The following is a 26,007-nucleotide window of genomic DNA, read 5'->3' on the forward strand; positions in this document are numbered from 1 at the left end:
GGAGCCCAGAAGTCAGTCCTGCCCTACCCCAGACTATTCTGGGGCCAAGTGGCTGGCTAGGACAGCCTACCAGGGCACAGGCTGGCTCCCTATTCCGCTGTCCTCTGCCACACAGCAGGTTTCCTTCTGCCTGCCTCCTCTACGTGCTGGCAGGATATAAGCCTGTGCCTTACATGAGCAGCTGGAAATCCACTTCTGGCAGGGAGAGCATCAGACACTAAGCACCACAGAGTTGGGTTTCACGGAGCCCCTCTGCCAACCCTGCTCACGGCCCATGGAACAGCTGTGGCTCACCCCAGCCTCTAGAAACCAGCATGGCTGGGCAGGAGTGCAGCTGATGGCTCAGGAGTCTGCCCCTCCCTCCCCCCAACCTGGTACATTCGGACATACTGCCCGTTCAGACTGAACCCACCAGCTTCAGGCTAGTTCTCCCAGCCCCCCCTTCTCCCAGCAAGCACAGCCAAAAGCAGTGAGGTGCAGGAATGAGAAGCAGGAGAGGAAAGAAGGGCAGAGCGTGGGGAAAAGCCTCTGTGACCTGATCCGGAATGGCGCTGAAGTCCCCGCAGGTGATGAGCGGGCAGCAGTAGCTGCGGAGCAGCGGCAGGCCAGCCCTCCCCGACCAAGTCCTAGTTTGGCGAGCGAGTGCTCCACTGCTCCCTCCGCCTCCTCCCCGCTCTGTAAACCCTGACAGTGCTCATTAAAATAACCAACTGCACTTCCTCTGCGCACAGCCCCAGTCAGACTCACCCCCGGCGAAGGACACACAAAAAAAAAAAGGGTCCAGGAAGAAAAGGGATACCCGGCACCCAGCTGCTTGTCCCCCTGGATCTGAAACCCTGGTTTGTCCCTGCAGAACATGCAGTACTGGGTGAGTGTGGGAGCAGGAGGATCTCCTCTGGCACAGGCACTTGGAGGTGACACCCCAAGGTGATGTTTCACAACCAAACCCTTTCTGCAAACATGGGATGCAACAATTTCCCCCGAAGCCATTCCCTCCCGTCCCCTTAGGACATCCTTTGCGCAGTCCCAGGACCTGGCAGGAGCCTGTTCCCTCCCCATGCTGTAGCAAGGGCCATGCCAGTGGCCAAATTGCTCCGAGATGCCCACAAGGAATGAGTCCCAAATCCCAAAGCAGCGAGTGCTGGTGACCAGCTAGGGTGAGTCACGGCGGCCCAGCAGCTGGGACCTCCTCATCCCTTCACACTCTGCCTCCTCCCGGCTGCTCACTCCCTGCATACATGTCATGGCTAAAATTAGAGCCGGAGCTCTTTCTGCGCGCGGGCGTGCAAGCTTGCGTGTGCTTGGACCGTACCCAGCGCTCTTCGGGGACCAGGGAGAGAAGACAGTAAAACGACAATAACAAAACGTCAACAGAGATCGCTGCCAGAGCGGCAAAGGCAGGCAGGGCCAGCCGTCCTTCCGCGGCTGTGCTGCCAATGGGTATCACAGGAAACCATTAATCAGAGGGGAGCCAGGCCTGAGGGTTCCGCCGCAGCTCTGTCACGCAGGTGGAGCACGAGGTCTTTGCAAAGCGGTGGGAGAGTTCACATTAACAAATGTCAGCACTGCTGCCGGATTGTTTTCGGCCCTGCTCTTGTGCTGCTGGCAGCTGGAGACACCCGGGCAGGCGGCAGGAAGTGTCTGCTCTCTGAGACCAGCTCTGCCCTCTCCCTGCTCAGATCCAGCAGCTCCTGGTACCAGGCTGCCTCCTTTCTCCTCTCTCCCCAGGGCCAGACTTCAGCTCTGCCCTGACCCCACACTGGCAGCAGGCAGAGGGACAGCTGCCCTCTAGCAGGTACCTGTGCCTCAGCTGACCCAGTCGCTGTTGTGCAGGCTGCAACCAAAGCCCCTGGAGCAGAGTCCTGATATGTCCCTGCTGAGATCTGCTTGCTGGGGCTTGACTGAGTGTTTTCCCATTGCATTTACCACAGAGGAAACCAAAATCATTATGCAACTAGCTGTCCATCTTGCTGTTAACAAGCACTGAACTGTATACAGCCCTAAACCCAGCTTTCTGTGGGGGAAATGCACCCAAACTCCACAGCAAGCAGCAGCCATGGCCAGGCCCTGCAAGAAAGGAGCAGGGCCAGACAACTGGGGAAGGCTCAGTGCTTTGAGAAGCCAGGACTCAGCACTGAGTCTGGGGCAGGAAGGCATCTCCTGTCCCCATGTCATCAGCCTTCACTATAACCCCAATATATGACTAAGCTCCAACTCGTGGGCCCAAAAGGCACTTGTTGGCTTAACTGCAATCCTGTTGCTGATATCTAGTCCCATCTGTGGCATCAGTTTCACCATGGAGCAGTGTTACTCAGCCTTTTTCTCCCTGTCCTATGTACAGATTGAAGTAACTCAGCAATGCTAAACCCATCACTTCTCAGTTTTGCAAAAGGTCATCTTGTCCCCATTACAAATGGTAGGGCAGGAAGAGAAGTTGATTTTTTCCTCCACCCTTTTTGCTGTGATTGCCTTCCACATGTCTGCCCTCACGTGTTTCTTTTCCTCCTCTCTCCCTCAGCCCCAAAACCCCTTGCCACTTGCCTCACACCCTCTAATGGGCACTTGTACAGCAGAGGAGACCCTGGGCGAAACGGCACTGCTGGGGCAGAGTGGACTGCCTTTGGGATGTGGGCTGGCACCTTGCAGGCTGCTAAGTGCAGGGCCACCCTGTTCTGCTCACCCCGTTTCATTGCTCCCAGCAATCCCCAGCACCAGCCCTTCTGCTTCAGAAAGCATGGGTTGCACAGCAGGCGCTCCCACCCATGAGCCATGAGCGGCATGAGGAGCTCCTGCCGTGAAGGCCAGCTGCTGGTCACTGCTCTGCCACCTTTGCCTACCCAATCTGCACTGCTGAGTGCTCCCCTTGCAGAAGAGAGGACAAAAAATGCAGCAGTGGCCCGTGAGCAAGGAGACAGGGCCTGCAGAAGGGCTGTCCCACAGTACTCAGACCAAGCAGGCACCACAAAAGGAGCCCTAAGAGCTCTTCCCTCTGTAGTAGCCTTCCTTCTGTGTGCAGCACAGAAGAGCAACCATGCCCTCTGGTGTTCAACTCACAGCACTTTGGGCCTCTCCAAACCCCATTAACACCAGTGTGCGGGAGCGAAGCAGCCATACTGGTGCCACTACCGAACCTCCACCTGTAGGAGTGCAGTGCTGTTGTGCCTAAGGGCTGGGAGAGCTGGACACCTTGTGATCAGAGGCAGCATGCTGGGCAACACGCAGGAAGCTCAGAAGCCAGGAAATGGCAAACAAACCATTAGCAGGCCAATATGTCACAGGCCACAAGGGCACAGGAAGCAGGGAAACCTGCCCCATCCCCTCGCCTCCCTGGGAACACTCACGATCCCCCACCATGGTTAGTTTCAGTGCTGGCCCCCACATAACAACCACATGGCAGCAGTCACAGTTACCTCCCAGGCCTGGTTTCCCACCCCAGCTGGCATGCTCAACTCACTGAACTTCAGGCTGCTTGGCCACCCAGATAAGCCAACCGCAGGTCATTCAAGTGCTCAGCTACATAGGGCCTGGTGTTACAGCCCTCGTGCCTGCAACAGCCAGGAGATGGAGGAAGAAACCCTCAGCATGCATTCACCAGACCACCAGTAGGACAGGGCTGTCACATTAGCAGAAGGAAGTCCGACAGCGAGCTGCCCTCATGTACAAGGTTAGTGACACACACAGCAGGCAGCAGCCTGGCTTTCGGTGGCCTTGGTTAGCGCAGGAACAGGAGGGTGACGTGGGGTGAGACGTGGGTGGGAGGGAGGAGAGCTCTCTCTCTGCAGCAGCTGCTGGAACTGCACAGCCTGCGCAAGCCAATAAAAATGCCACGTACTTATACACGGCTGGCCGGTGCCTTATCCTCCGGGATCCCCATCGGCCGGGCTGGCTGCCAAGGAGACAGGGGAGGACACCTTTGTGGGGCAGGTGGAGTCTGGGGACACAAAGAGAGTGATCAGCACGCCCTCCCATCCATGCCTCCAGCCACCCAGCGCGCTGCTGCCCTGGCAACGTCCCTCCTCCCTGCACGCTCTCCCCATGGCCTTGGTGCACAGCCGAGATGGCAGCACCCATATCACCTCCCCAGCTGCCAGCTGTGGGGTCTCACAGGCATACCTGGCGGAGGGTGCAGTACCCTGCTGGGAAGGAGAGGCCTTGTCCAGCATCATGATCCCGCTGCTGGGACACAAACCCAGCCCAGGCCAGTCACCTCAAGCCCAGGGCCAAAACAAACACCACAAGAACTACTCACAGCCTGCTGCCAGAGAGCTGCTGTGGGCAGCGGGACAGCCAGAGCCCAGGCCTCCCGGCACCCACACTGACCACTTGATCTTCTGGTACTCCCAAGCCCATGGCTGAGGGCAGAGGAAGCACAGCTAGGGGACCAGGGCCACATCCGCAGCAGGAGGCGGCTGTGCCTCCCTCCTCCTCCTGCCCCACACCAGCCAGGTTCCTGGCAGCCTTCAACCCAGCTGCCAGCCCTGGGCAAGGATTTGAATTTCAAATAAATTATGAAGGCACTTGACAGACCTCAAATGAAGGAGCATTGTTTAAGCAGGGCAGGGCAGGGTGGCCTACCTGCCCCAAACCAGTGTGCAGGCACCAAGCCCTGCTGGTGGGCACAGAAGGAGCAGCGAGCAGCACTGGCCAGGAGTGGGGGGTAGGACTTTCTCCAGACCCTGTGCCATGGGACAGGTCCCTCTCCTGTGTGCAGGGCCAGGAAGGCACACAGGGCCTTGCCAGCAGATCTGCGGCTTAATCCCGCCATCTGTCAGCCTCCATCGGGAGCAAAATCCCCGCAGAAAACAACCCCGCCACATTCGAGCGTGCCCCACGCGATGTTCCCTTGCACAGTGACCTCAGGTCTGTGCAGTAAGAGGCTTAGTGCTGAATCCCAGCCAGGGCAGGATGGTGAGGCATGATGGCGAGGCAGGACAAGATACAGATAACCTGATGGAGAGGGAACTTTCACATGGAGGGGCTGCATGTGACTGCCCTCCGGCCCCAGGGCCTGTCTGTGAGGTCAGATCAGACCCCAGGCAGGTTAAGGTGCTCCTGTCCCGTGGCTTCCCATCTTTCCCATGCTGTTGGGGAGCACCTGGCTGCCAACAGCAACTGAGAGATGGGCCACATTGGCACCCACGTTTCCTGTGGGAGACAAGCTGTGCCAAAATGAGGGGAAAACCCTTTGTAACGAGCCTTTTTGTTAGCTTCTCTGACTTCCTGGGACAGAAAACCAGTGGGACCACGTGACTTTCTGCAAAGCCACAGCGTATTTTGGAGCCTGAGAGGCTCCTGCCCCACAGAGATGAGCTGCAGCCAGCCTCACCCAGAAAGCATGATCTGCCTGCAGGCAGGGCTGAGCAGGCGGCCCAGGCTGTCTAGAACACTGGGGACCAGAGGAGGTCCTCTGGGTTAGCAGGACACACTTGTCACAGTGTGACAAGTAGGACAAAGCTCAGAGCTCACTACAGATCAGCTCTTTCAGGCACCAACCCCCCACATTGTGGGCAGGAGGAGAACACTGCTGGATGCAACACGTGCGTCTGACGTGGAGCGGGGGACTCCATCCCCTCTACCCGCCTGGTGCAGCCTTGTCACATGTGCTGGTGCAGTTTCACCACCTACTTAACGTCCTGATGCGGAGGAGGGAAAAGCATTCACAGCTCCCAGAGAGACTGCAGCTGCTGCCATGCCCGCAACTTTCAACAGAAACACGAGGAAAGGGGACTGTGCTTTTGCAATACAGGAGAGCCGGACTGGGGAAAGTTCCCGGGCTCAAGATCACCAAAACAGAGGCACTTATTCCTCCAGAGCCAGGTGCCAGCTCCAGAACTAGCAGGACAGGTTTTGGTATTTCCACACCCTGTCCATGACCCCAAGCAGGCCCTGCATCTAAGCCCTACATCCAGAAGGCTCTGGCAGAAGCACCTCACCTCCTACCAGCCCCCCAGGCTCTCCTGAGAAGGATGGTTTGTGGTCCCAAGGAATCTGAGCCCTAAATCTGCTTCTGAGCTCAGTACTCTGTTATGCGAGCAAGCAAGCGTGTGGCTGAGAGCAACTCTCACGCTTCAGCTCACGGAGTCACCTGGGAAAAAGAAGCCAGAGCTGCAAGGAGAGCAGAGTTGGAAGTTATCCTCAGAGGCTCTGCCAAGTCTTCAGAGAGACTGTCTGTCTGCTCCCTGGGCATGGCAGCACGACGACAGAAAGAAATCCCACGCTGCAGTCCCATCTGCCTGCCAGGGCTCAGGATGCATTTCTAAGAGCATCTCCGCTTGCCCAGAACCTGGTCTTGCCCTCTGAGCACCTGCTGTTCCCACAGCCCAGAAGGACCCTAGCAACCACACAGCCCCAAATTCTCCCTCCTGCACCACCTGCAGCTCCAAATGCTGCCTTCCTACAAAGACCTGCATTGCCCCCCAGCTCCTCTTTCGTCCTTCCCTCTTCCCATAATTTCATCATCAGGAATAGAGAGGATCGCTGTTCTTTGTCTCAGCCCTTTGCTGAGGTGACACATCCCTGGAAAGGACACTCCAGCTATGAATCAGATGAGAAGTTCTGCCCCGTTCTCCAGCTCTACCTCCAGCAGGCAGCTGGTGCACACCCTGATGTCGGACAGGAGAGGGAGAAGAGCCAGGAGGGATAGAGCCGTGAGGATCCAGTCTCTGCCAGCAATGCAGCAACGCATCCTGCAGACACAGGTGGCTTCAGCTGGAGCAGCTGGGGCTCTCAAGGGGCTGCTAGCCAGATCTAGCCCTCTGTCTGCCCTCTGCCACCTGCAAGTGGAGCAGAGCATGAGGCTGGCAGAGCTGAGAGCGAGAGGTTTGCCAGCCAGATCCAAATCTGCATGTGTGGAGGAGGAGGAGGAGGCATCCTCTTGATTGCTCAACAGCGAGCTGGCAGCGAGGTGCTTTGTGAAAAAGCCTGTCCCGAGGTAAGCTTTGCTCAGGCTCTGACAGCATGCTGATTTTACAGCTCAAGATCTTCACTGCTGCCACAGTTGCCTGCTTTGCCCTTGAAGCGTCTGGAATTTACCCCATAGCACAGCCTACATACCACCCCTGTGTGAGGGCAAAGTAGATCCTCAGCCCTGTGTCCAGCTCTTGGGTTTGGGCCAGTTGGGCAAAGGAATGACGAGTTCAAGGGGACACAGTGGTGCCACCAGCATGGCGCTCAGGGGAAGGCTGGGCAGCAGCCAGTGCTCCCACAGGTGCTTCTCCCCTGGCTCTCACATGTCGTCAGCATCGAGCAGAAAGACGAGCGTCGTCCCAGAGAGGTGTAGGCGGGCGCTCAGCTCCGTTTCTCGAGTGCCGTTTACCCACATGCTGTGCCACCCACAGACCTTCCCAGGGCAATGACACGCAGCCCCCCAGGCTGGGTGCAGGCTCACCAGGGCTTTCAGCCACCATCCCATGCTCTCCAGGCTGTGCTGGCATGGCCTTGCCACATCAGACTCACTATCACATATAAGTACCCAGTGGAGGGGATGTCGTAAAGAACTCTGAGACCCACTAGGAGACACACCAGCAGCTCACTGCTCTGGCAATGGGAACTGCAGGAGGAGGGCTGTGTCCCCAGTACAGTACTTCCTTCCCAGCTGGAAGGGGTAAACCACGCTGTTCACTTACACCACAAGAAACAGGGCACCTAGGAAGGAAATTTAATCCCAACCACCTATTATCTGATTGGCTCCAATCTCTTTATCAGCCCAATTAGAAGAATTACCCATCTGTGGCCCGGATGCACATATTGTGCACTTGTCTCTGTCCGCTCTGGAGCCAATTACTTCACCCTCCTTTAAGGCAATTATCAGGTACAGAAATAAGTCTGCTTGCAAAACACAGCAGGCCAATGTGCTACAAGCAGAACCTGAGGTCTCATCTCCTATTGTTTAAAAACCCCTCAGGATTCACCTGCAGTGAGATGTCCACGATGCACTGGGTGCCAACCTAGGGACAGACAGGTACAACAGGGGTCCAACAGGACAAGCAGTGTCCAGTACTGGTGCAGTCTCCTGTTTCTTGAGTCTGCCACTCATTGGGCTGCACACAGCAAGCTGTGCCTTCTGCTGTTATGGCCTGAGCAAGCCGCAGTCTTGACAGAATGTGCAGGCAAGGCTGAGTGGCATGTGCCCAGCTTAGGAAATCTCTCCTTGCAGCTGGGGCTCCCCAGAGCAAGGCTTCGTCTCCCAGTGCAAAGTTTCTTCTCCACTTACTTTGGCCAAACGCACTCTGGCTAAACTCCAAAATCCAAGGGGGTGCAAATTTCTTTGCAGCAATCACTGTTAAAAAGAATTTCGGGGATAAAGACTGAGTGTACTTCTCCAAAACAAAGGAGAATAAGCACTTAACCCTGCAATTCTTTCTAGTGAACTGGAACTCAGAGCTACATTCTGCTCCTCCGTTCGGGTGGGCACAAATTAAGCAGCTCTCAGCAGCCCACAGCCAATCCTCCTCCACATCTTCAGCATGCTCTCTCTACTCAGAGGTGTGCGTGGGGACTTCTCCCTCCCTCATGCCCCTTAAAAATATATTCTTACACCCCTACAGCTTTTCACAGCTCTGAAAGATGGATTTGTCACCCAGGCAGAACCACGTTCCTGTGAGAGGAAGCAGAGGAAGAAAAGTATCCAAACACCAAACATTGTGAAGGGCATCTCGAGCCATGCTGCAAAATGTGCTGCACGGGGCCAGGTCTGCATTTCCTGCACTGCATGCACCTGCACTGCACAAACCCTCTGCAAAAGGAGAAAATGCTTTCTGTAAGCTCCACCGTGCTCTGCAATAACGGCTTACACAAGGAAGCAGGACCCTCCAGGGGCCAGAAACACCCAATAATATGAGGGAAAGGACAGAGACTGTAAGAAGCTCCACATGGCCACTGCCGCCAGCTGTGAAACCAGAGCAGAGGAGAGCAGTTCTTGCACTGGGTGGAGCGACCTTGCAAGCCCTTCGCTCCCAGCTCCTGTATGACTTCGCAGGGTGTGCTGTGGGGGCTGAAAGTGGGGCCCTTCCCCTCTATTTAGCACTAGTGAAACCACACTGGGAGCCCTGCGTACTGCCTCGTCCCACCTGTACAAGAAGGATGCTTTATAAGCTCATGATCAGCAGAGTGACACCAGGAAGGATGAGGCACTTTGGGCAGACAGTCCCCCCAAGAGTCCCCTTCAGAACTGATCTATCCTCATTTTTACACATCCCTCGATGGTGTAGACACCTCTTGGCTTACATGGGTTGAGCATCCCAAAAATCAAGCAAATGCCATGATTCTGGAGGACACTCAGTAAGGGTAAGAGAGCAAGCCCAGAGTGTGGTCCTCGGGCTCCTTGGGAGCAGCGCAGAGCTTGCACAGCCCCAGTGCTGACAGCCTGCTGAAATCGCAGCTGAAGCGTGAGGTGTGAGCATGGGGATGGGGACATGTGGTGCTGGGCACGTGGAAACAAACCTTCAGACATGGGATTCTGACTTCTATGGGGAGAAGCTGGGGTCAGCGAGGCAGTGAGAGCCAACTTCCAATTATCCGTGCCAGTGGTTCAAAAGGAGGAGAACGCAATCCCATCTTCCTCTATCAGCACGCCACGTCCCTCTGGCACCTCATCTCAGCTGACTGCATGTTTTTTGTAAGTGGGGTCAACATCCTCTCCAGTGCCCGGTGCCAGCACTGCGGGTCGAGGCCGGGGCTGACAGCCGGTGGGCCGGGGGAGGCTGCCTGGCAGCACCCCGTCCTCTAGGTGAGCACCGTGTCTGATGCTCCAGGCGGCTCGACGGACGTCCCACGGCACGGCCCCCTGCCACCGGCACACGACGGGCTAGAAAAAGCCGGACCGACGGCGGACAGACCCGGCAGCGGGCCCTGCGGTGGGCAGCGCGGCTCCGCCGCTCCGATCGCGGACGCTGCCCGCAGTCCCCCCGCACCGCGCAGGCCCCGGGACGCGGCGGGAGAAGCGCGGAGCCGCGTCCCGGCCGCTGCTCACCTGCGCCCGAAGAGCCTGAGGCCGGTGAAGCGCTTGTTGCTGTGCCGGCGGCCCGGCGGCGGCGGCCCCCGCTCGGGATCGGCTCCGCCCGACGGCCCGGAGGCGGCGGCGGCGGAGGAAGAGGAGGACGAGGACGAGGACGAGGGCGAGCCGCCGGGCGGCGGAGGCTCTGCCGCCTCCATGGCCGGGCTGGGGGCTCGACGCCGCCGCTACCGGCTCGCCGCCCCGCGCTTCGGCTCCATGCGAGGGGAGGGACCGAGGGGGACGGGCGGGAGGCGGCGCGGGCGCCCGCCCCCCCGAGCCCGGCGGCCGGGCAGGAAGTGCGGCCGCGCACCGGCGGGCCCGGAGGCCGAACCGGCCCGATAGCGCCTCCTGCCGCCGTCCGGGCGCCGCGCGCCGGGCACCTGCTGCCCCCCGCCCTGCTCGCGTCGCGGGCTCGCGGACTGCCGCCCTGGGACAGGGCTGCTATCACCACCGGGGGCTGCAGCGAGGGGACGGAGCCTCGGTGTCACCTAGCCCTGGTGTCACCAACCTCCAGCATCACCAGCTCCCAGTGTCACTGAGCCTCGGTGTCACCAAGTCCCGGTGTCACCAACCTCCAGTGTCACCGAGTCCCAGACTGACTGAGTCCCAGTGTCACTGGATGTGGGTGCCCCAGCCAGGCCCCAGCAGCCATGGCCCTGTGCTGACGGCTCAGGAAGCCGAGTGTCAGCCCCGCTGCCGCCCCCGCACTCAGGAAGAGGCTCGGCGACAGCGGCGGGGCCTCCCTCGTCCTCCCATTGTTCGCCCTGGCACTGGTGCTGCGCCTCACGGCCCGGCTGCGTCACTGCCGCCCTGCAGCTCCTCGGAGCGATGGGAGCATAGCAGCCTTCTTTGCATGGCAAATGAGCCAGGCACGAGCGTCACCTTGCAAAGGGTGCAGGTCCACCCCTGCACCTGGCCCTGGGGGCAGCCACACGCATGGTTCCCGTGTGCTCCTCAAGTCGGTGCCCTGATGGGTGCAGATGGGGGCTTCCAGCTGCCGGCCCAGGGGGAATCCTACGTGCTCCTCAGCAGTGCGACCCTCCAGCATCCCAAATGGTGAGGCCGTGCACACCCCGCGGCACTGGGATAGATGAGGGAACTGCGGGCGAGGAGCTGGGAAAGCACAGGAAACTTTGGAGGAGCCTTCCCCCCATCCCGCAGCGCAACGGGGGCCACCGGCGCTCAGCCCCAGCACAGCGCAGCACCCGCCCCAGCGGTACCTCATGACTGCGCTCCCCGCGGGGCTCTGGGGGACATCCCATGAGCGGTGCCGCCACATCTGCCGCAGCACAGGCGGGTGCTGCTCAGCCAGCCTGGGGCTCGTGCTCGCTCTTCCTTCCCCAGCGGCCGCTTTCCGGAGTCATCCCAAGGGCAGGGCCTGGCAGGGCTCTGCGGCCGGTGGTGGTGGCGTGGGCCCTGCTTTGTTTGCACCCTCCACCTGGTTCCTCTCTCCACACTTCCTGGAAGTGCGAGGGCGGCTGTCATTGCGGCCAGCGCCGCCGCGCTCTTCCTCCCACAGCCTGTGGCCTGGGCCAGCTCTCCTCACGTGGCCTGGGCTGGCTATCAGGTCGCAGTGTGCTTGTCCCGTGCTGGGCTCTGTGGAGGGCCCTGGAGAAGCATCTGAGTAAAGCATGAGCACCGGGAGGTGATGGCTTCGTCACCGCTGTGTGCATGAGGGCAGCTCAGTGTGCCGTATTCTGCTGTGGGCATTTTTCTGTCAAGTTTCACACCCTGCCCTGCAGCACCCAGCCTGGTGTTCCTCCCCATGCCACATGCTCCCAAGTCTCATGCTGTCCCAGAGTGCTCAGAAAGGCCCAGCAAGCAAGTCCTTCTCTCTGTGTGAAACTGCAGGGGTCCCACACAAAATCCAAAGGATTATCCACTTGACTCCCCCACCCCCCCACCAAGGCCTGGGTCGAGCTACCCAAGCCATACATGGTGCCAGTCACCTCTTCCAAGCTGTGCGGGGACACAGAGACGTCTCTGCTGGCAGAGCAGGTGGGGATGGATGGCAATTCAGGGATGCTGCTCGGCACTGTCTGGCTAATGCAATTAGTGGGGCAGCAGGTAGGAGCCAGGCTGGCTGCCCTACTGCTGCTCCCCTAGCACAGCTCAGGCTCTCTCCCAGCTCCTGCGCTGCCCAACTGAGATGGGAGGGCTGCACCCCTCTGCCCCTGGGGCACGCAGAGATCCCCATTCCTGGTGTCCCGGTGCAGTGGCTGGAACAAGCCCACCCTCCTCTCCCTTCTGCTCTGCTGTGGTGACCCAGCATGTCTTCCTTTGCTATTTCAACAAAAAAGCCCCTTTGCTCCACTCTGGGTTATACTTAGCTCAGCACGGAACAGCGTGTGAGATACTCAGCTCATCCTACCTACTGTCCGCATCCTATCTGTCACCCGGGGACTATGCCGAGCAGCTGGGCCCCCAGAACCCCATGGCAACATGGACAGACAGAGGGCTCGGGAGTCGCTCTTCTGACTACTACCGTGTCCTTCAGGCGCTGCTGCCCCGTGGGGGTGGCTGGAGCAGAACTGCGAGCGCAGGAGGGGAGGTCCGGCTCCCAGCATGTCCTTTGTCATGCATGCAAGCCCTGAGCAACAAGCACTCCTACAATGTGGTTTCCTCTCTTGGTGAACACCCCTGCGAGCTGTGCTACCGCTACCGGGAGTGGCTGTGCTAACAGAAGGTCACTGCTGCAAGTCTCAGTCCAAAAGCAGGCAAGAAGGCATCCAAGATGTGCGAATGCCGCATGCTAGTGCCCAGCTCAAGGGTGCTGCTGGAAATCATCCTAGCCCAAAGATCCCCGGCAGCACTGGTGCTGTGCCACTGCTCGGCGCACTGCTCCTGCGCTGCTGCGGCACAGGAGCTAATGTGACATGAGGCACACTCCTTGGCTGAGCAGAGCAGGGAGAGGCACAAAGGCCCAGCACTTGCTCAGGGTCTGCTGTGGTGCAGGGTAGCAGAGGCCCTCCTAGCACTGTGGGGGCATCTCCCTGCAAGGAAAGTGTCCCAGAATCTGCAGAGCTGCTGCCCAAGCCAGCATCATTAATAAGCCTGGCATGGAACTGCTACTCAAAGCCCTAAATATAACCTGAGCAATGAGATCAATCCGCCCGCCCGAGGCGCCTCCGTACACCACGGCAGCTATTTATGGAAAGAGCTTTATTTCCATAGGCTTCATATCATTTCTGCTCATTTCAAAGTCTTTATATAGCGGCTCCTGCTGCCTGCCCCTTCTGATGACTAATGAGCCACAGCAGGAGTGGGCTGCTTGGAAGCAGGAGCACCACGGCCTCCACCTCTGTGTGACATTGAGGACTCTGGTGATGGGCAACAGCCCATGGCAGAGGGCCTCCAAACTCTGAACTGGGGCTCGGGAAGTGCCTCTGTGGGGGTTTCTATGGGACTCCTTTCCAGATCCTCCCAGCTCCTGGGCATGCATGGAGCAGAGAGCAGGATGTGAACATTCCCCTGTGATATCGGACAGCTCTGGAGAGAATTCAGGCTGATCAAATTAGGCTGCAATATGCTCCCTTCCTCCCCGGTGAAGGCTGGGTAATTGCAGCTGGCTAATCCACTCAATGCACACATCTGAAGAAAGACAGCTAAGGGAAGAAAAGCCTGCTCCGCTCCCACACTTGGTGTAGCTATCCCTCATCTCAGTGGTGGAGGCAGCCCTCTGCTCTACAGCCCCTGGGCCAGGCTGTGCCAGGAGCACTGCCATGGCCCCAGCTCGTAGCCAGATGCTAATTCAGGTGGGACACTGCCACCCAGCCCCTACTTGTCACCCACTGCAAGAGTAATGAATGCTCGGGATGAGTCAGCCCAGGGCCCTCCTGCTCTGCAAGCACTAATTCGGTTTCCCATTAGTTCCCATTACCGCAGGATTAGAGAGCAATTTGGTCCTAGTTTGCTTCACTGCCCTCGCAAAGGGGGAGAAGGGCCGCTGCATGCATGGGCACTGAGCTGAGAGGTGAGCGACTATGCCCCAGGTGTAGGTAATCTTCCCTGGGGCAGAGCTACACAACAGTGTCTCGAATCCCCACATCTGGCATTCCAAGTGCTGCAGGACACAGTGTTATGCAGTGGTTTGCTGGGCTCCATGACACCAGCAGAGGAGCCCAGAGCCAGAACAGATGTTTCTGCTGCAGCAGCCAGCCACAGAGGCTTTCCGGCCTCTGCTCCTTAACTGAGCATCACTGTTACTTCTCCCTGCTGGGAGCTCCCTGTTTTTCCACTCAAGGACAAGGCTGTGGGAAAGAGTGCAGGGACGAGCAGCACCCAGCTTTGGGAATGGAGTTTGGGCATGACCCCCATGACAACCCTGACAGATGAAAGAGTCATCCGTTACACCCAGCCCAGGCCCCACAGCACCCCTGAGCACAGCCCCAGGCTCCTACCTGTAGGACACCTGCTTCCTGATGGCCAAGTGCAGGAACTGCTCTTCCACCTCCACCGCTGCCGCTGCCCCTCTCACCTTGTCCCACACTGGCTCTGCAACACGGAGGCCCAAGCTTTGCTCTCGCCCAGCGCTCTCCACATCCGTAGATCCTGGGATGATCCCCATGGCTCCCGGAGCTCCCTCGCTGTCCCCGCTACCCGGGGTGAGCTCTCTCCAGCTGGGCCCCTCGGCCATGTGGAGTAAAGTGCTGATCCCGGCTGGGTCGCGCTCTGCTTGGCTGCCCGTGGGCCTCGGGAGGATGTTGGAAGGGCTCTGCTCCTCAGGGAGCACAATCGCAGGGAAAGCAGTGGAGCAGCAGCCCAACTTTCTGCAGTGCTGTCTATCGGCCTCTCGGCACCAGTTTGCAGTGCTCAGGCACCGCGGCTCAGCCTCTGTCTGCCTCCGCTGCCCTGACACGGCGGAGAGGAGGAACAGCAGATAGAGACTTGCAGACGTCAGTGCAAGGAGGTGCAGGAAAAGAGGGCTGAGGAGAGAGCGTGTTGGGGCCAAGGAAGGAGCCTGAAGTGCCAGGGCCCGGCACGTCTCCTACCGTCCCCCGCCACAGCAGCACAGGCAGGCAGGCAGGTGCCTGTGCACCGATCCTGCAGCAGCACTCAAAAGACAAAGCAGAAAGCGAGCGTGAGCGTGTGCGTGGGGAGGGGGGCTGCGGGGAGCGCAGTGTCACCTTAGAGACACTTGAAACTGGCACTTAACCCTTTGGAGGCCGGGAGGCAGAGGAGCGTGGAGGCATCCCCGCCCTGGTCTCTCACAGCTGAGGCTGCTTGCCCTATGCAGTTGTATGCAGCAGACACCCCAAAACCTGCACAGCAGCCCCAGCAGGGCAAAGGACCTTCAGCTCTGGGTCCCTGTTCCACAGGATGAGATCTGCCTGGGGCAGGGCTCCCCAGCTTTGAGAACGGATACCCAGCAGAAGAACTGCATCATCTGTCTGGGCTGGGCTGGGGCTGTGCTCGGTGGCCCCGGTCCCAGACATGTCAGCTGGGCTGAGGGACCCTGCAGAGCTCCTGCATGTGCCTGGCACCTTGCTTTCGATTTGCTCTGCCCCAGATTTATCACATGCTGAACCTCAACCTGCTGTGCATGGGGAATGGGTGTTGAGAGTCTGTAGCAGTTGCCACCCAGCCCAGAGGACCTGTGTGCCTCTCAGACCCACGGTGCAGCCCCATCCTCCGCCCCAGCTGCTCTCTCGTGCAGTCGTGACTTGCGGGGAGCCCATTCCCTCCTGCAGCGTGACTCACTCCCTCCAGCCTCCACAGGGGCTTTGTTCCCCTCTGCAGCTGCTAGATGGGGGCTGGCCCTCCCACAGGAACCTGGGTGAGTTTGGTGCCTCCTGCTTGCAGGCTGAGTGGCCCCTGCACGGGTGATAGCAAGGTGCAGAGAGCTCTGCACCTCTGATGGGCGATTTCATCAGGCATAAGACAGAGAGCTCCAGCAGGTAAGAAAACCCACATGGAACAAGGTGCCAGCTCTGACGCAGTTAAAGGACACTCAGCCTGAGGCTGTGAGAAGGCTTGATCACCCTCTTCCCCCCAAAGGCACCCAAAGCTCCTTGCCAAGGATCAGGAACGAAGCCTGCATATTTCACAATGGATCTGTACAAGAAGTACAATCAGGTACAGCCCCAAGCAGTGACACCCAGAGGGAACAAGCTGCACCTGGAAAGTGGGAATGTTCTACCAAGAGCTCCAATAGCATATGTCCTATTGTAAGGCATCAGTGTTCCCATCAACCGCTAGTGGCCTGCTCTCCAGCGGTGAGCTGCAAAGGCAATTGTGGTTTTTTTCCAAGTTGGCCTGGTAACAGAGAATGGCTGCGAATAACTCATCTCTGCAAAATGAAGACTGTGTTCCGTCAGTACTCTTTTGTGCAGGGCTTGTACGTGTCAGCAGTACACGGGCTCATCAGCAACATGATCCCAGATGGGAAAGAGCCTGTCCTGGCATGGTAGAAGGGGGCTGTGGATGTCTGGAGCGCACTGAGTGTAACTGAGCAAGGCTGAAGGTGACTTCAAAGAAGGTGCCTTCTCGCTTTGCTAATTCCCTCGTTCTGCTCTAATTTCTTGCTGTAGCCAAACTGGGAGGTGTGATTAGCTGGCTGCATTTTGGGAGGCACGGCAAGGATCAGAAGATCCTAATGTGCCTATTCTGATGGGCTCAGAATGCTATCCAGCAAACTGCAGAATAGAGAGGATTAGATGAAAGGAGATTTGATGGAAGGAGCTCTGCTTTCTCCAACTGTGTCAGTGTTAAAAGGGTCAGTGCTGGAGAAATTGTCCTCTTAGGAGCTTTGTTCAAGCATCTCCAAAGTCCAGATAACTCCTGCCTGGGCCATTGGTGGTCATTTCAATGTCCAAATCCTAACAAACCCACCAGGAGGTCTCTAGAATAAAACTTAATTTCCTACACCCCCTGTTGTCATGAGATTCACACCAGTTTTCACAGATGTAAATAGACTATCAGAGGTGCAGATCAACAGGCCATCGAGTCCCAAGTTACTGACCTAAAACATGCAAGTTTGCTTCTAGTCCATACCCTGAGTGTGAGCTCCCAGCACTGAACCAATCCCACATGCAGACAATAAATGGGACATCTGGTGAGCACAAGGTCAGAAGCTGTGACAACCATGCTGGAATGAAGGGATCCGCCAACCCAGGATTGATGCTGCATCTTTTTATTTTATTTTTATTTTGCTTGTCTAAGCAAATGCAGAGCAAGTGATAGAAGAAAGAGAAAAGATGGCTTGAAAAAAAAACACAAGTAAACAAGACAAAACGAAACAAAAAACAGGAGTGAAGAGGCAGCTACTGGAGTATAAGGAGAAAGTGAGCTGCTAACAAGAAAGGAGTTCATAGGTGCTAAGCCCGCACTAATTCTTAATAAAATACAATACTGAAAATAGGATCTGAGAGTCTCCAAAATACAATATCTTAAGGGATCGGCAATAATACAAAATAAGGTTCATTATGTACAAACGAGTTCTGCTCTTGGTCTCTGTACAACGGTGGGAGTGGGAGGCATGGGGACACGCACAGTGGAGGTGCTGGGGTGGAGGAGGGTGTGCTTGGACCCGGCAGTGGTTCTCTGTGCTGCGGTAGAGGCAGAGGATCGGGAGCACTCTGGTAACTGATGAGAAGCAGATCCTGTGTGAACCTTGAGAAGAGCTGTGCTGAAGGCCTTCTTCCTTCTCACCCCACTGGCCAAGCATGTGTGGTTGCAGCTAGATGTGTCCAAATTTGTCCTAAGTGGCTTCTGAGGCAAAAGCAGTTTTCAAAAGAGGGGATAGAGAGAGAGATGTGAGGGCCATTCTCTCAGTTCTTCCAGTTCTTGAGCAGGGGGTGAGACTGGTGGAGAGGTTGGGGCAGCATGGTCTGAGTGCAGGGCACTTAAAGCAAAACAAGCTTCAAGGTTGTCTGCTGTAAGATCTAGTGGAGCACACAGAGACTCCTATATGCAGTTTGCTGGGTCCCAGATCTCAGAAATTCAAGTCCCACATTATCCTTCTAGCAAAGGACAGCTGAGGGTACAGTGAGGAGACACTTGGGCCTTTCAGCAGGGAAAGGGAGGAAAAAAGGTGAGAAGTGCATGTTTGGATGCTAAAGAGAATGGAACAAGTTTGAGATGAAATAATTTCAGCACTGTAGCAGAAATGCTAAGTCACTTGAACCAGTGATTGAGCACCTGGTGGGAAGGCAGGGCCAACCCAGCTGCATGCAATGCTCCTGAGTGGCTGGAAGGGGTGGAGCCAGGATCCACCCCTTCCCAGACCTCATTTAAGGGTTGGCAGTGGAGGTGAGGGTATCTTGATAGAGTTTCCTGACTACTGAAGGCTTTTCAAAGTTAGGCTGTGGGGTTTTTTGTTTTCTTTTTGTTTGCTTGTCTGTTTTTTCCTATCCCCTTCATTACTGCAGCTGCTGCATTTTGGTTTTTTCTCATTTGTTGTAGCCAAAGACTTTACTATGCTATATTGTGATACCTTCCATCACATTATAGTGTTACAAGCACTAAACTTGGAAAGTCTGGCCTGATAGGTGGTATGGGAAGAGGCTGCTATCTTTGGTGCCAGCACTTAGCAGGAAGAGGTCTAAAACAGGCTTTGGTGACTCTGGCCAATTCAAGCATGCTACCACTTTCTTGGAAGAAGTTATGGTCTCCAGAGATGCCAGCATTTCCTCAGTGGTATTCACAATGCTACTGGGCACTAGTAGTGACATCAGGATGTGAGGGGATTTATGGCTCTATAGTAGCCCTTCTTTAGGTTGCAGAGTTCTTTCTTCTTCGTGGTTCTTAGGAAGATTCCATTTGGCATGAGGCAGAATTGGGGATGGAGAGCTGTGATAGGGTCGTGGAAGTGGATTTCTCTCTCTCAAAGCAGGGGGTTGTGTAGAATGGGGAGTGGGAAAGCACTGATCTGATTAGTACCACACTGTAGGGCCCAAGCTGGGAACCAAAAGGAAAAAAAAAAACACCTCTGCCAAAGCAAAGGTGCTGGGGGTGGAGAGAACTGGGCTGTGGGGAAAAACTTCTCCCTGTTTTAGAGTTCTGGTTGCCCAGAAGCTGCCAGTTAATTTTCATGGTGGTTTATCTTGGTTTGGGATCTGTCTCCCCCACTCCGTTTGTGTGCAGATCTTTGCAGATAGTTGGCGTGGAAGTTATGTAGGCACATCCATTAAGAGAAAACTAGAGCAAGGAAGAGCTAGGTTTTCTCTTGATGGAGGCAGAAGCATATTAACAGATGGAGAGGAAGGAATGAGCTCAAACTCTCCAGAGTCAACTCTCCAGTCCCAGCATCATCCACTTCAAAGTCCCTTAGGCAGAGCAGTAAAACTCTCTCTTTCACGTGCATCTGATGTAGTCAAGGGGTACACGCCCAGGGACTGCCCCCATGGAGGCTTTGGGGAGTGAGCTGAACAGTTTGAGGGCCTACTCTTGACCTCCCTCCATTCCATGGTGAGCCCACACCCATAGGGTAGTGCTCATTCAAGCAGGAGATAAGGCCAGGAGAAGAAGGCGTCTCAGGACTTCGTCAGACGTTTATTACTGGTTCTGGTAGTCCTGTGACTCCTCTCAAAGGAATCAGTACCAAAGGGGGGCTGTGGGAATGGGAAGGAGCTGAACTCAAGGCCAGTTTAAGAGTGTCTGAATGCAGTGTCCTCTCTCACCAAGTCCCCTCAGTTGGTCAGTGAGGAGGGAATCCTGCGATCAGACAGATGAGGCCTTGAGGTCCAGCAGCTGCTACAAGTATTCAGCTGTCTCACTGGAGCTTGTTTCCCTGAAGGAGGAAAAAAAAAAGACAAAGGCATCAGTGAAGGCTTTTTGCAGTTTCCTAGGCAAATTCACCTCTCTGCCCAGCTGTTATGCTCTAACAAGGACGGAGGTCTTCCCTGGGCCACTGAATGAACAGTGAAGCTGGGACCACCTGCATCATCCCACCCTGCTCATGTTCCGAGCAGTGGGACACTGATTACAGAGTTCCAAATTTTTGCTCTTGAAAACAAACTTGGTCTTATGCTCTCTGCCAGCATTGGCCTCCTGCAGCTGCTTGTCTAATTGCTTGCCCCAGGAAGCTTGGTTGCTCTAAGCTTGCAGAGTGAAGGGGAAGTGCTTGCTTGTCCCTCCCAGGTGTCATGCTGTGGTTTGGGGCTCCGACTGTGGTCCCCACCTGCTTACCTCTCATGAAATTGCTCTTTGAGGTGGGTTAGAGTTGGGTCAGTTTGGTTCTGGTCAGGATTCTCCAGATGGGACTTGCTCATATATTTGGCTGTCTCATGTGTCATCGCCAGATGAGGCCTTGGCTCGTCAGACTGCCCTTTTTCAACCTCCCACCCCTCAGGATGGTCCATGGTTAGGAAGGAGCTATAGCTCTCTTCTAAGGAGCCAGCACCCTCATCATAGAACAAGAGGCTCCGTGACTGAACTGGAAACAAAGAGAGCATGGGTTAATAATGTGGTTAAGGTCTGTCACAAAGGGTCATGGTGTTGGTTAGCACATACCCACCCAGCTATGGCCTTGTCCTGCTCTGAAAAATACCCCATTCCTGTGAGCTTCACAAGGCAAATGCTACCTGGGACACACCACCTCTCCAGAAGACAATCTGACCTGTGCCTTTTTCCTCATATTACAGCCTTTCCTATTTGGGAGAATGACTAGATGAAAATGAACACAGGCCCAAACAGTGTGCTGCTATCATACCACTGACAGGTCAGGAATCCCACCAAGCAAGATCCAATGAGGTAGGCTCTGGAGGGTCAGTGCTACCCCTGAAACAGATGTGGCAGGAGAAAAGTTGGAAATGATTTGATGGGATTAAAGGGAGGTACCACATTAGACTCACTCTTACTAGTTGTGTAAATATCTGGCGCTGGTGTTGCTTTCACTGTCTGTGATGCTGTAGAGAACTCTGGGAGACAGGGCATCAGAGATCCCAGGATGAGAACGAAGCAGAGCACCAGCACCTAGTGAGGAGATATTAACATGCAGTCAGTGCCACTAACAACAATGAATCCCCCTCTCAGCACACGGGCACATCTGTATGAGAACATGTATTCAGGCTGGCTATGGGGTCACTGCAGTCCCCCAGGGGGGGGCTCTGCTCTGCTAATCTCTACTGGAAATCTAAGAAGCGGCACTCAGAAGCTTCCTTGTGTTGCTCTTTTTCTGAAGTATTTATAGTTCCATGGTGAGAACTTGCCTTTCCAGTTGGTGAGAGATGCTCACAGCTAGGGAACAATTTGGGAAGAAAGGATGCACAAGGGAAGAGATGATGTTTGCCTTGATCACAAGGGAACCTGGCCATTAGCACAGTAGGAGCTGCAGTGGGCTGCAAGTAAACAAGCTCATTGGGAGACATTTATAAGATACCACAGCAGATAACAAAGGGAAGCAAGTTACTCTCCATACGAGGACAGAAGTGGCAGTAGAACTGCAGCAGCCCAACTTCTGATGATATGGGCAGAATCCAAGGAAGGAGATCAACTTATGCTTGGCATGCACATATTCTAGGCCATGTGTCTTCTGGCTGTGGGCAGAATAACCAGAGCTACTGGACAGCAATAAAAGTAGAGAGGCAGATGAAACCCTGGAAATTCCCCTCTGGTAGTTTTGCACTTGTCTGTAAGTTCTGTCATGATGGAAAGGGACTCCATTTAATTAAGGGAACTAACAGTACAGAGCACATGGGAAGTTATATAGAGCCAAATCCTTTTTACCTGAATTCCAACACGAATATTACCTGAGCACTATGGATACCCACATTAATATACCACCCACAGGGTAGTATATTAATAGCTGCCTCGAGTGTAGTGATCAGCTTGAGCAAATCCACAGAGGCAGTGCATCTGCTGATGATTTCTACAGCATGTATACAAATCAGCTAAGTGTCTCCCATGGGAACACATGTTGGGACAGTTGGCAAACTCTTGACTGCTTTTTGGAATAGCCAAGTATTTTGGAATAGCCATGTAACACACAGAAGCTGGAACTTAATGTTAATCCGGACCACTAGTGGATTCCAAAATATGCAGAAGATCAAATGATACCATACCATGAAAAGGGAAGTTTAGTTCTCCAGACTTTCCATGACTGACTTTGAAGGAAACCAGCTATGGACAACATAGTTGCTGGACATATCATATTGGGAATGCAAGGCATTTAGACTCCTTATTCCACAAAAACAAGGCTTTTTTATAAAAAAAAAGAAGCCCTCTGAATAGATACCGCTTGGATTTATCACAGCCAACCTTAAAGTATTCATAAAAGGGAGCTAGCCCTGTGAAGACTCTGTTTCTCTTCTAAAATAAAACAAGATTTATGTCAGGGAGAGAGCAGTATACTCAACAACTTGCTTTAACAAGGCATTCAGATGAGGCTTTGCAAAACAGCATTGTTTCAGTCTTTTGTTTCAGTTTAACTCTGTTTTCTGATTCAGTTCTAATTCAAGTTCTAAAATATTTCATACCAATAACTGTTGGTTTGAGTCTCAGTACCATTCATGTCCCTGATTTTGAATACCTCACCATTCTGACCTCTTAAAAATGAGGAAAACTAGGCTAGAGGAAACTACTACAAAATCAGTTGAAAAGATGGATGAAAAACTTGTTTATAAAAGTGTCTTCAGAAGTAGTTGGCAAATAGTTCATTGTTAAGCTGGGAGAACATAGAAGATATGTAGCAAAGATATCTGCTGTGGCTCTGTCAAGATACAACATTTTAAAGCTTGACTTGGATGTCAGACAGTATCAAATCTACAGGTGGGAGAGACCACAAGCAGACTAGCTTTTGGTCAGCATTCAGATTCGGAGCGATCTTGACCACTGGGGAGAAATGTTTGAAGAGAACAGCAGGGAGATGCATGCAAACGCTGAGACCAGCGAGGTGGTAGGAGTGATTAGCAGAAGAAACAGCACCAGTGAGCAGGCAGCTGTTCTGCAGAAGCGGGTCTGGGAGTGAAGATGAAGCACAAGGTGGGTGTGTCACTTTGTGAAGGGCAAATCTCAGCTTCACTGGATGAACGGGCTGCTTGAATGGCTTGTTGATTCTGTATAGGTCTTCAGGTGCAACACTGTACCCAGCTTTGGGCTCCTATATTCCAAAAAGATGTGGGGCAATTGGAAAAGGCCGGGAAGAGGTCTTTGAGTATAAGCAGTGATTCAGCAACTCAGCCTATGAGGGAAGATAGAAGAAACTGGTAATTTAGCAGAGTGGACTGAAGGAAGTGACTTAAGTAACAGCTTTCAAATGTGTGAAACACAGCTGCAAAAAAAGGTAAATTCATCTTGCTTGCAGTGTGCCTGCTGTAAGTTGCAATAAACTTAAGTTACTGCAAGGAAGATTTAGATGAGATATCCAAAAGCTTTAAATGGGAAAGATAACAAAATGCTGCAATAGTTTGCCTAGGGGAGCTGAGGGCTGCTCACTGCTGGAGCCTTCAGGAATTAGCTAGAAAAATATCCAGCAGGAAGGACACACAGTGAGAAGGGTCTTCTGCTGCATGCCCATGCTGCTAGGCATGACTATTCTACATATCTGTCTTGATAAGAGTGCTCTATTGGGAGACTAAATGGAAAATGGAAACTAGGAGACTGATGAGAGGAACTGGCCAAAGATAGAAAAGCAAATTACAAATTCTTGAAATGCTTCAAAGCTCAGAAGCCTGAGAGAGTTGGTGTGTGGGCTGTGATACTGTGGAATGAAGGGAGCAGTTAAGAGAGATAAGACATTGCTGGGAAGCTAAATTAGGTATTTTATCAGTTTTTATGGCACTGGGGATGTCTGGAAGGCGCTTCTCCTGGACTTGCTTATTTCAGGTAGTAGCAATGAAGAATTGCTGGAGCCAGTGGTGCTCTGATGAGCTGTTGCAATGAGTCACTGGGTCCTGTGGGGTCACACCCAAAAATGTGAAAAGACCTTGGGAATGAAGCAACAAAGCAGTGAACAGAAAAGAAAATCTGTTATTAAAATCTGATCTGATGTGGAGGCAGCAAAGAGTAGCAAAAGTTTGAGCAGATTTTGAAAGGGGAAACTGAAAGAAGAGGGGGGGAAAAAAACTTCTCAGGGAACAGAAAATGGGGCAAACACCGCTTCATCTGTATTTCATGATTGTTAATGGTATAGAAGCAATAACCACATACAGATAACTTGATAACTGACAGGTTCATCACAAGCACCTACTATGACAATCCTGCAAAGATATCACAGGGTTGGAGGTTGTGTTTTTATCGTGGATCAGAGTGCTCTTCCCTGGCCAAAAAAAAAAAGGGGGGGGATGAGAAATAAGCGTTTGACTCCACTTAGGCCACACATTGGCATGTCATACACCACCACAGTGAAGTCAAGATTGCTTAACTATGATCCCTCTCTATGAGATATAAAAGGCAAATGGATTATCAAAACCAACAGATGACCCCAAATAATTCTGGTTAGCTAAAGGGCAAATTAGAAAGATTCTAGCTGGATTTAACAATGTCTGATGTACAGGCATAGCAAGAGCAGATGTCATTTCTTTCTGATAGGTAGAAGGTAATGCCCACTGGTAGGAATGCTGAAGAAATTTGTCCACCCTGCTGAGTTAAATGTTAAGTATTACAGACTCAGCAAAAAAAAAGTCTATCCATTACGATAGGAGCTTATTGAAGACTTTTTTTTACTGAATGTCCAATAGCCAATGAAGAACAAACAAATTACTGTTTGACACAAAATAATAAGATAATGAAAACACAGGAATTATTCTCATACTGTTGCATAAAGAACTGATACTACTGATGTGTATATGACATGGTCCAGTTCTGGTACTGTTAACACATGAGGAGAAAGTATACTGGCAGTATGAAAGAGGGCAGGAACGGAGATTGATGAAGCTGTCTGGGGAAGCATGGCAAAATGGAATGATGCAAATGACACTCATACCATTAGGCAGGTCCCAGTCTGTGTGGAAGCCATTTTGTAAGGTCTGGAGACTTTCCCAGCTACCAGAGCCTGCAGCTTCTGTAACTGCTGAAGCAGAGTCCTAGAACAGGAAACAACCCAAATCAGAATTTGATAAAGAGGCAACAGCTAGTGAATGATGGAAAGCTTCCACTACCCCCTTCATAATTTACCCTGATTTTCCTTTCTTGTAAAAACAAACCTCTCCTCATTGCTATAGCTTGCCCAAGTTATTAAACCAGACAGGCTAGGGAAGCACAAAACAAAAAAGGGTTTGAGATATGAAGTGTTGCAGGAACTGTGGGAGAAATGCCTCAAGGTGCCATTAGGTTGGTTACCCTCTGCTCATGGGTAGATCCGACACAATTTTCACTGCAACTGCCCTCAGTTATGAACATCCCATTCAGTCAGGGCTTCAGCCAGTCATTTCTCAAAGCCCTGTAGAGCTGGGCTACCATGAAAATCAAGCTCTGGTTTGGAGGCTGAATGTTGTAGCCTCTTCAGACCTTGAGAAGAGGCCTGCCTTTTCCCATTTCATTCAGAGAAATGTGCTCTGTAGCTCAACCTGTGTCCTGAACCATGTGGTAGAGAGAGAAACAAAAAACAGTTTTGATCCCCTCCAGCTTCTTCAGTTTTGGCAAACTCTGCAGAGGAGTGTGGGCAAAGTCAAATGTAGAGTTCAATGATTAATTCATTCTCTGGCTGCTCCAATAGGAACATGTATTGAGGTCTCTCTGCCTTGCTTAACTGAATGCAGGCATCAGCACACACAAAAACAGAACAGTGGTAGGTGTAGGTATGAAGAGGCACCAAAATCTTCACTGGGCTGATGAAGAAATCTTAGGGCCTACCTGCAGAGCACACAGTTAGTAAGGGCTCCAAATTACTGGAATATGGACTACTGAGCATTTCCCCTTGGGATCGCTGGCTATTTCACATAAATATGTATGAACTTTTATAAAATGCCAAGTCCTGGAGCCAGGAGGTTGCAGGAGAATCCCAGATTTATCTCATTCCAAATCCTCCTCTGCTCCTTATACATGTGGAAAAAGGCACAGAACGTCCCCCTGGCAGTGACTGAAAACCAAACCCCAATTAGAAAGAACAGTGTGTTTTCTGAGGGAGAAAAAAA

The 26,007-nt window shown here is 53.6% G+C and overlaps 2 protein-coding genes across 16 annotated transcripts in view; both read right to left on the reverse strand.

Annotated features, from left to right (window-relative positions):
• The window catches only part of DGKZ (diacylglycerol kinase zeta), a 42,395-nt gene extending 27,362 nt beyond the window's left edge, over positions 1–15,033 (reverse strand). For 4 of the 11 annotated variants that reach the window (XR_016466847.1, XM_031593465.2, XM_090140937.1 and 1 more), the window contains exon 1: positions 536–670. Coding sequence is in view for 7 of the 11 variants with exons in the window: in XM_090140938.1 (XP_089997064.1) it covers positions 536–1,059 (524 nt within the window). In the remaining 4 variants the exon portion in view is untranslated. Of the gene's footprint in view, positions 1–535; positions 3,800–3,832; positions 3,932–9,970; positions 10,251–11,214; positions 11,461–14,394 lie in introns of those variants that run through there. The other 7 variants (XM_031593468.2, XM_090140943.1, XM_090140944.1 and 4 more) reach the window with 6 other exon arrangements.
• Positions 15,034–16,931: 1,898 nt separating this feature from the next.
• Positions 16,932–26,007, reverse strand: part of CREB3L1 (cAMP responsive element binding protein 3 like 1) — a 43,260-nt gene continuing 34,184 nt past the window's right edge. Inside the window, exons 9-12 of one of the 5 annotated variants that reach the window (XM_031593472.2) lie at positions 24,858–24,957; positions 20,788–20,908; positions 20,123–20,369; positions 16,932–19,724 (exon numbers count right to left, since the gene is read on the reverse strand). In XM_031593472.2, the coding sequence (XP_031449332.1) occupies positions 19,688–19,724; positions 20,123–20,369; positions 20,788–20,908; positions 24,858–24,957 (505 nt within the window). In that variant the 3' untranslated portion in view covers positions 16,932–19,687. The other 4 variants (XM_031593473.2, XM_031593471.2, XM_090140946.1 and 1 more) reach the window with 4 other exon arrangements.

This window comes from Phasianus colchicus, chromosome 5 (assembly GCF_987193195.1).
Source record: "Phasianus colchicus chromosome 5, bPhaCol1.hap1.1, whole genome shotgun sequence".
NCBI classification, from domain to species: domain Eukaryota; kingdom Metazoa; phylum Chordata; class Aves; order Galliformes; family Phasianidae; genus Phasianus; species Phasianus colchicus.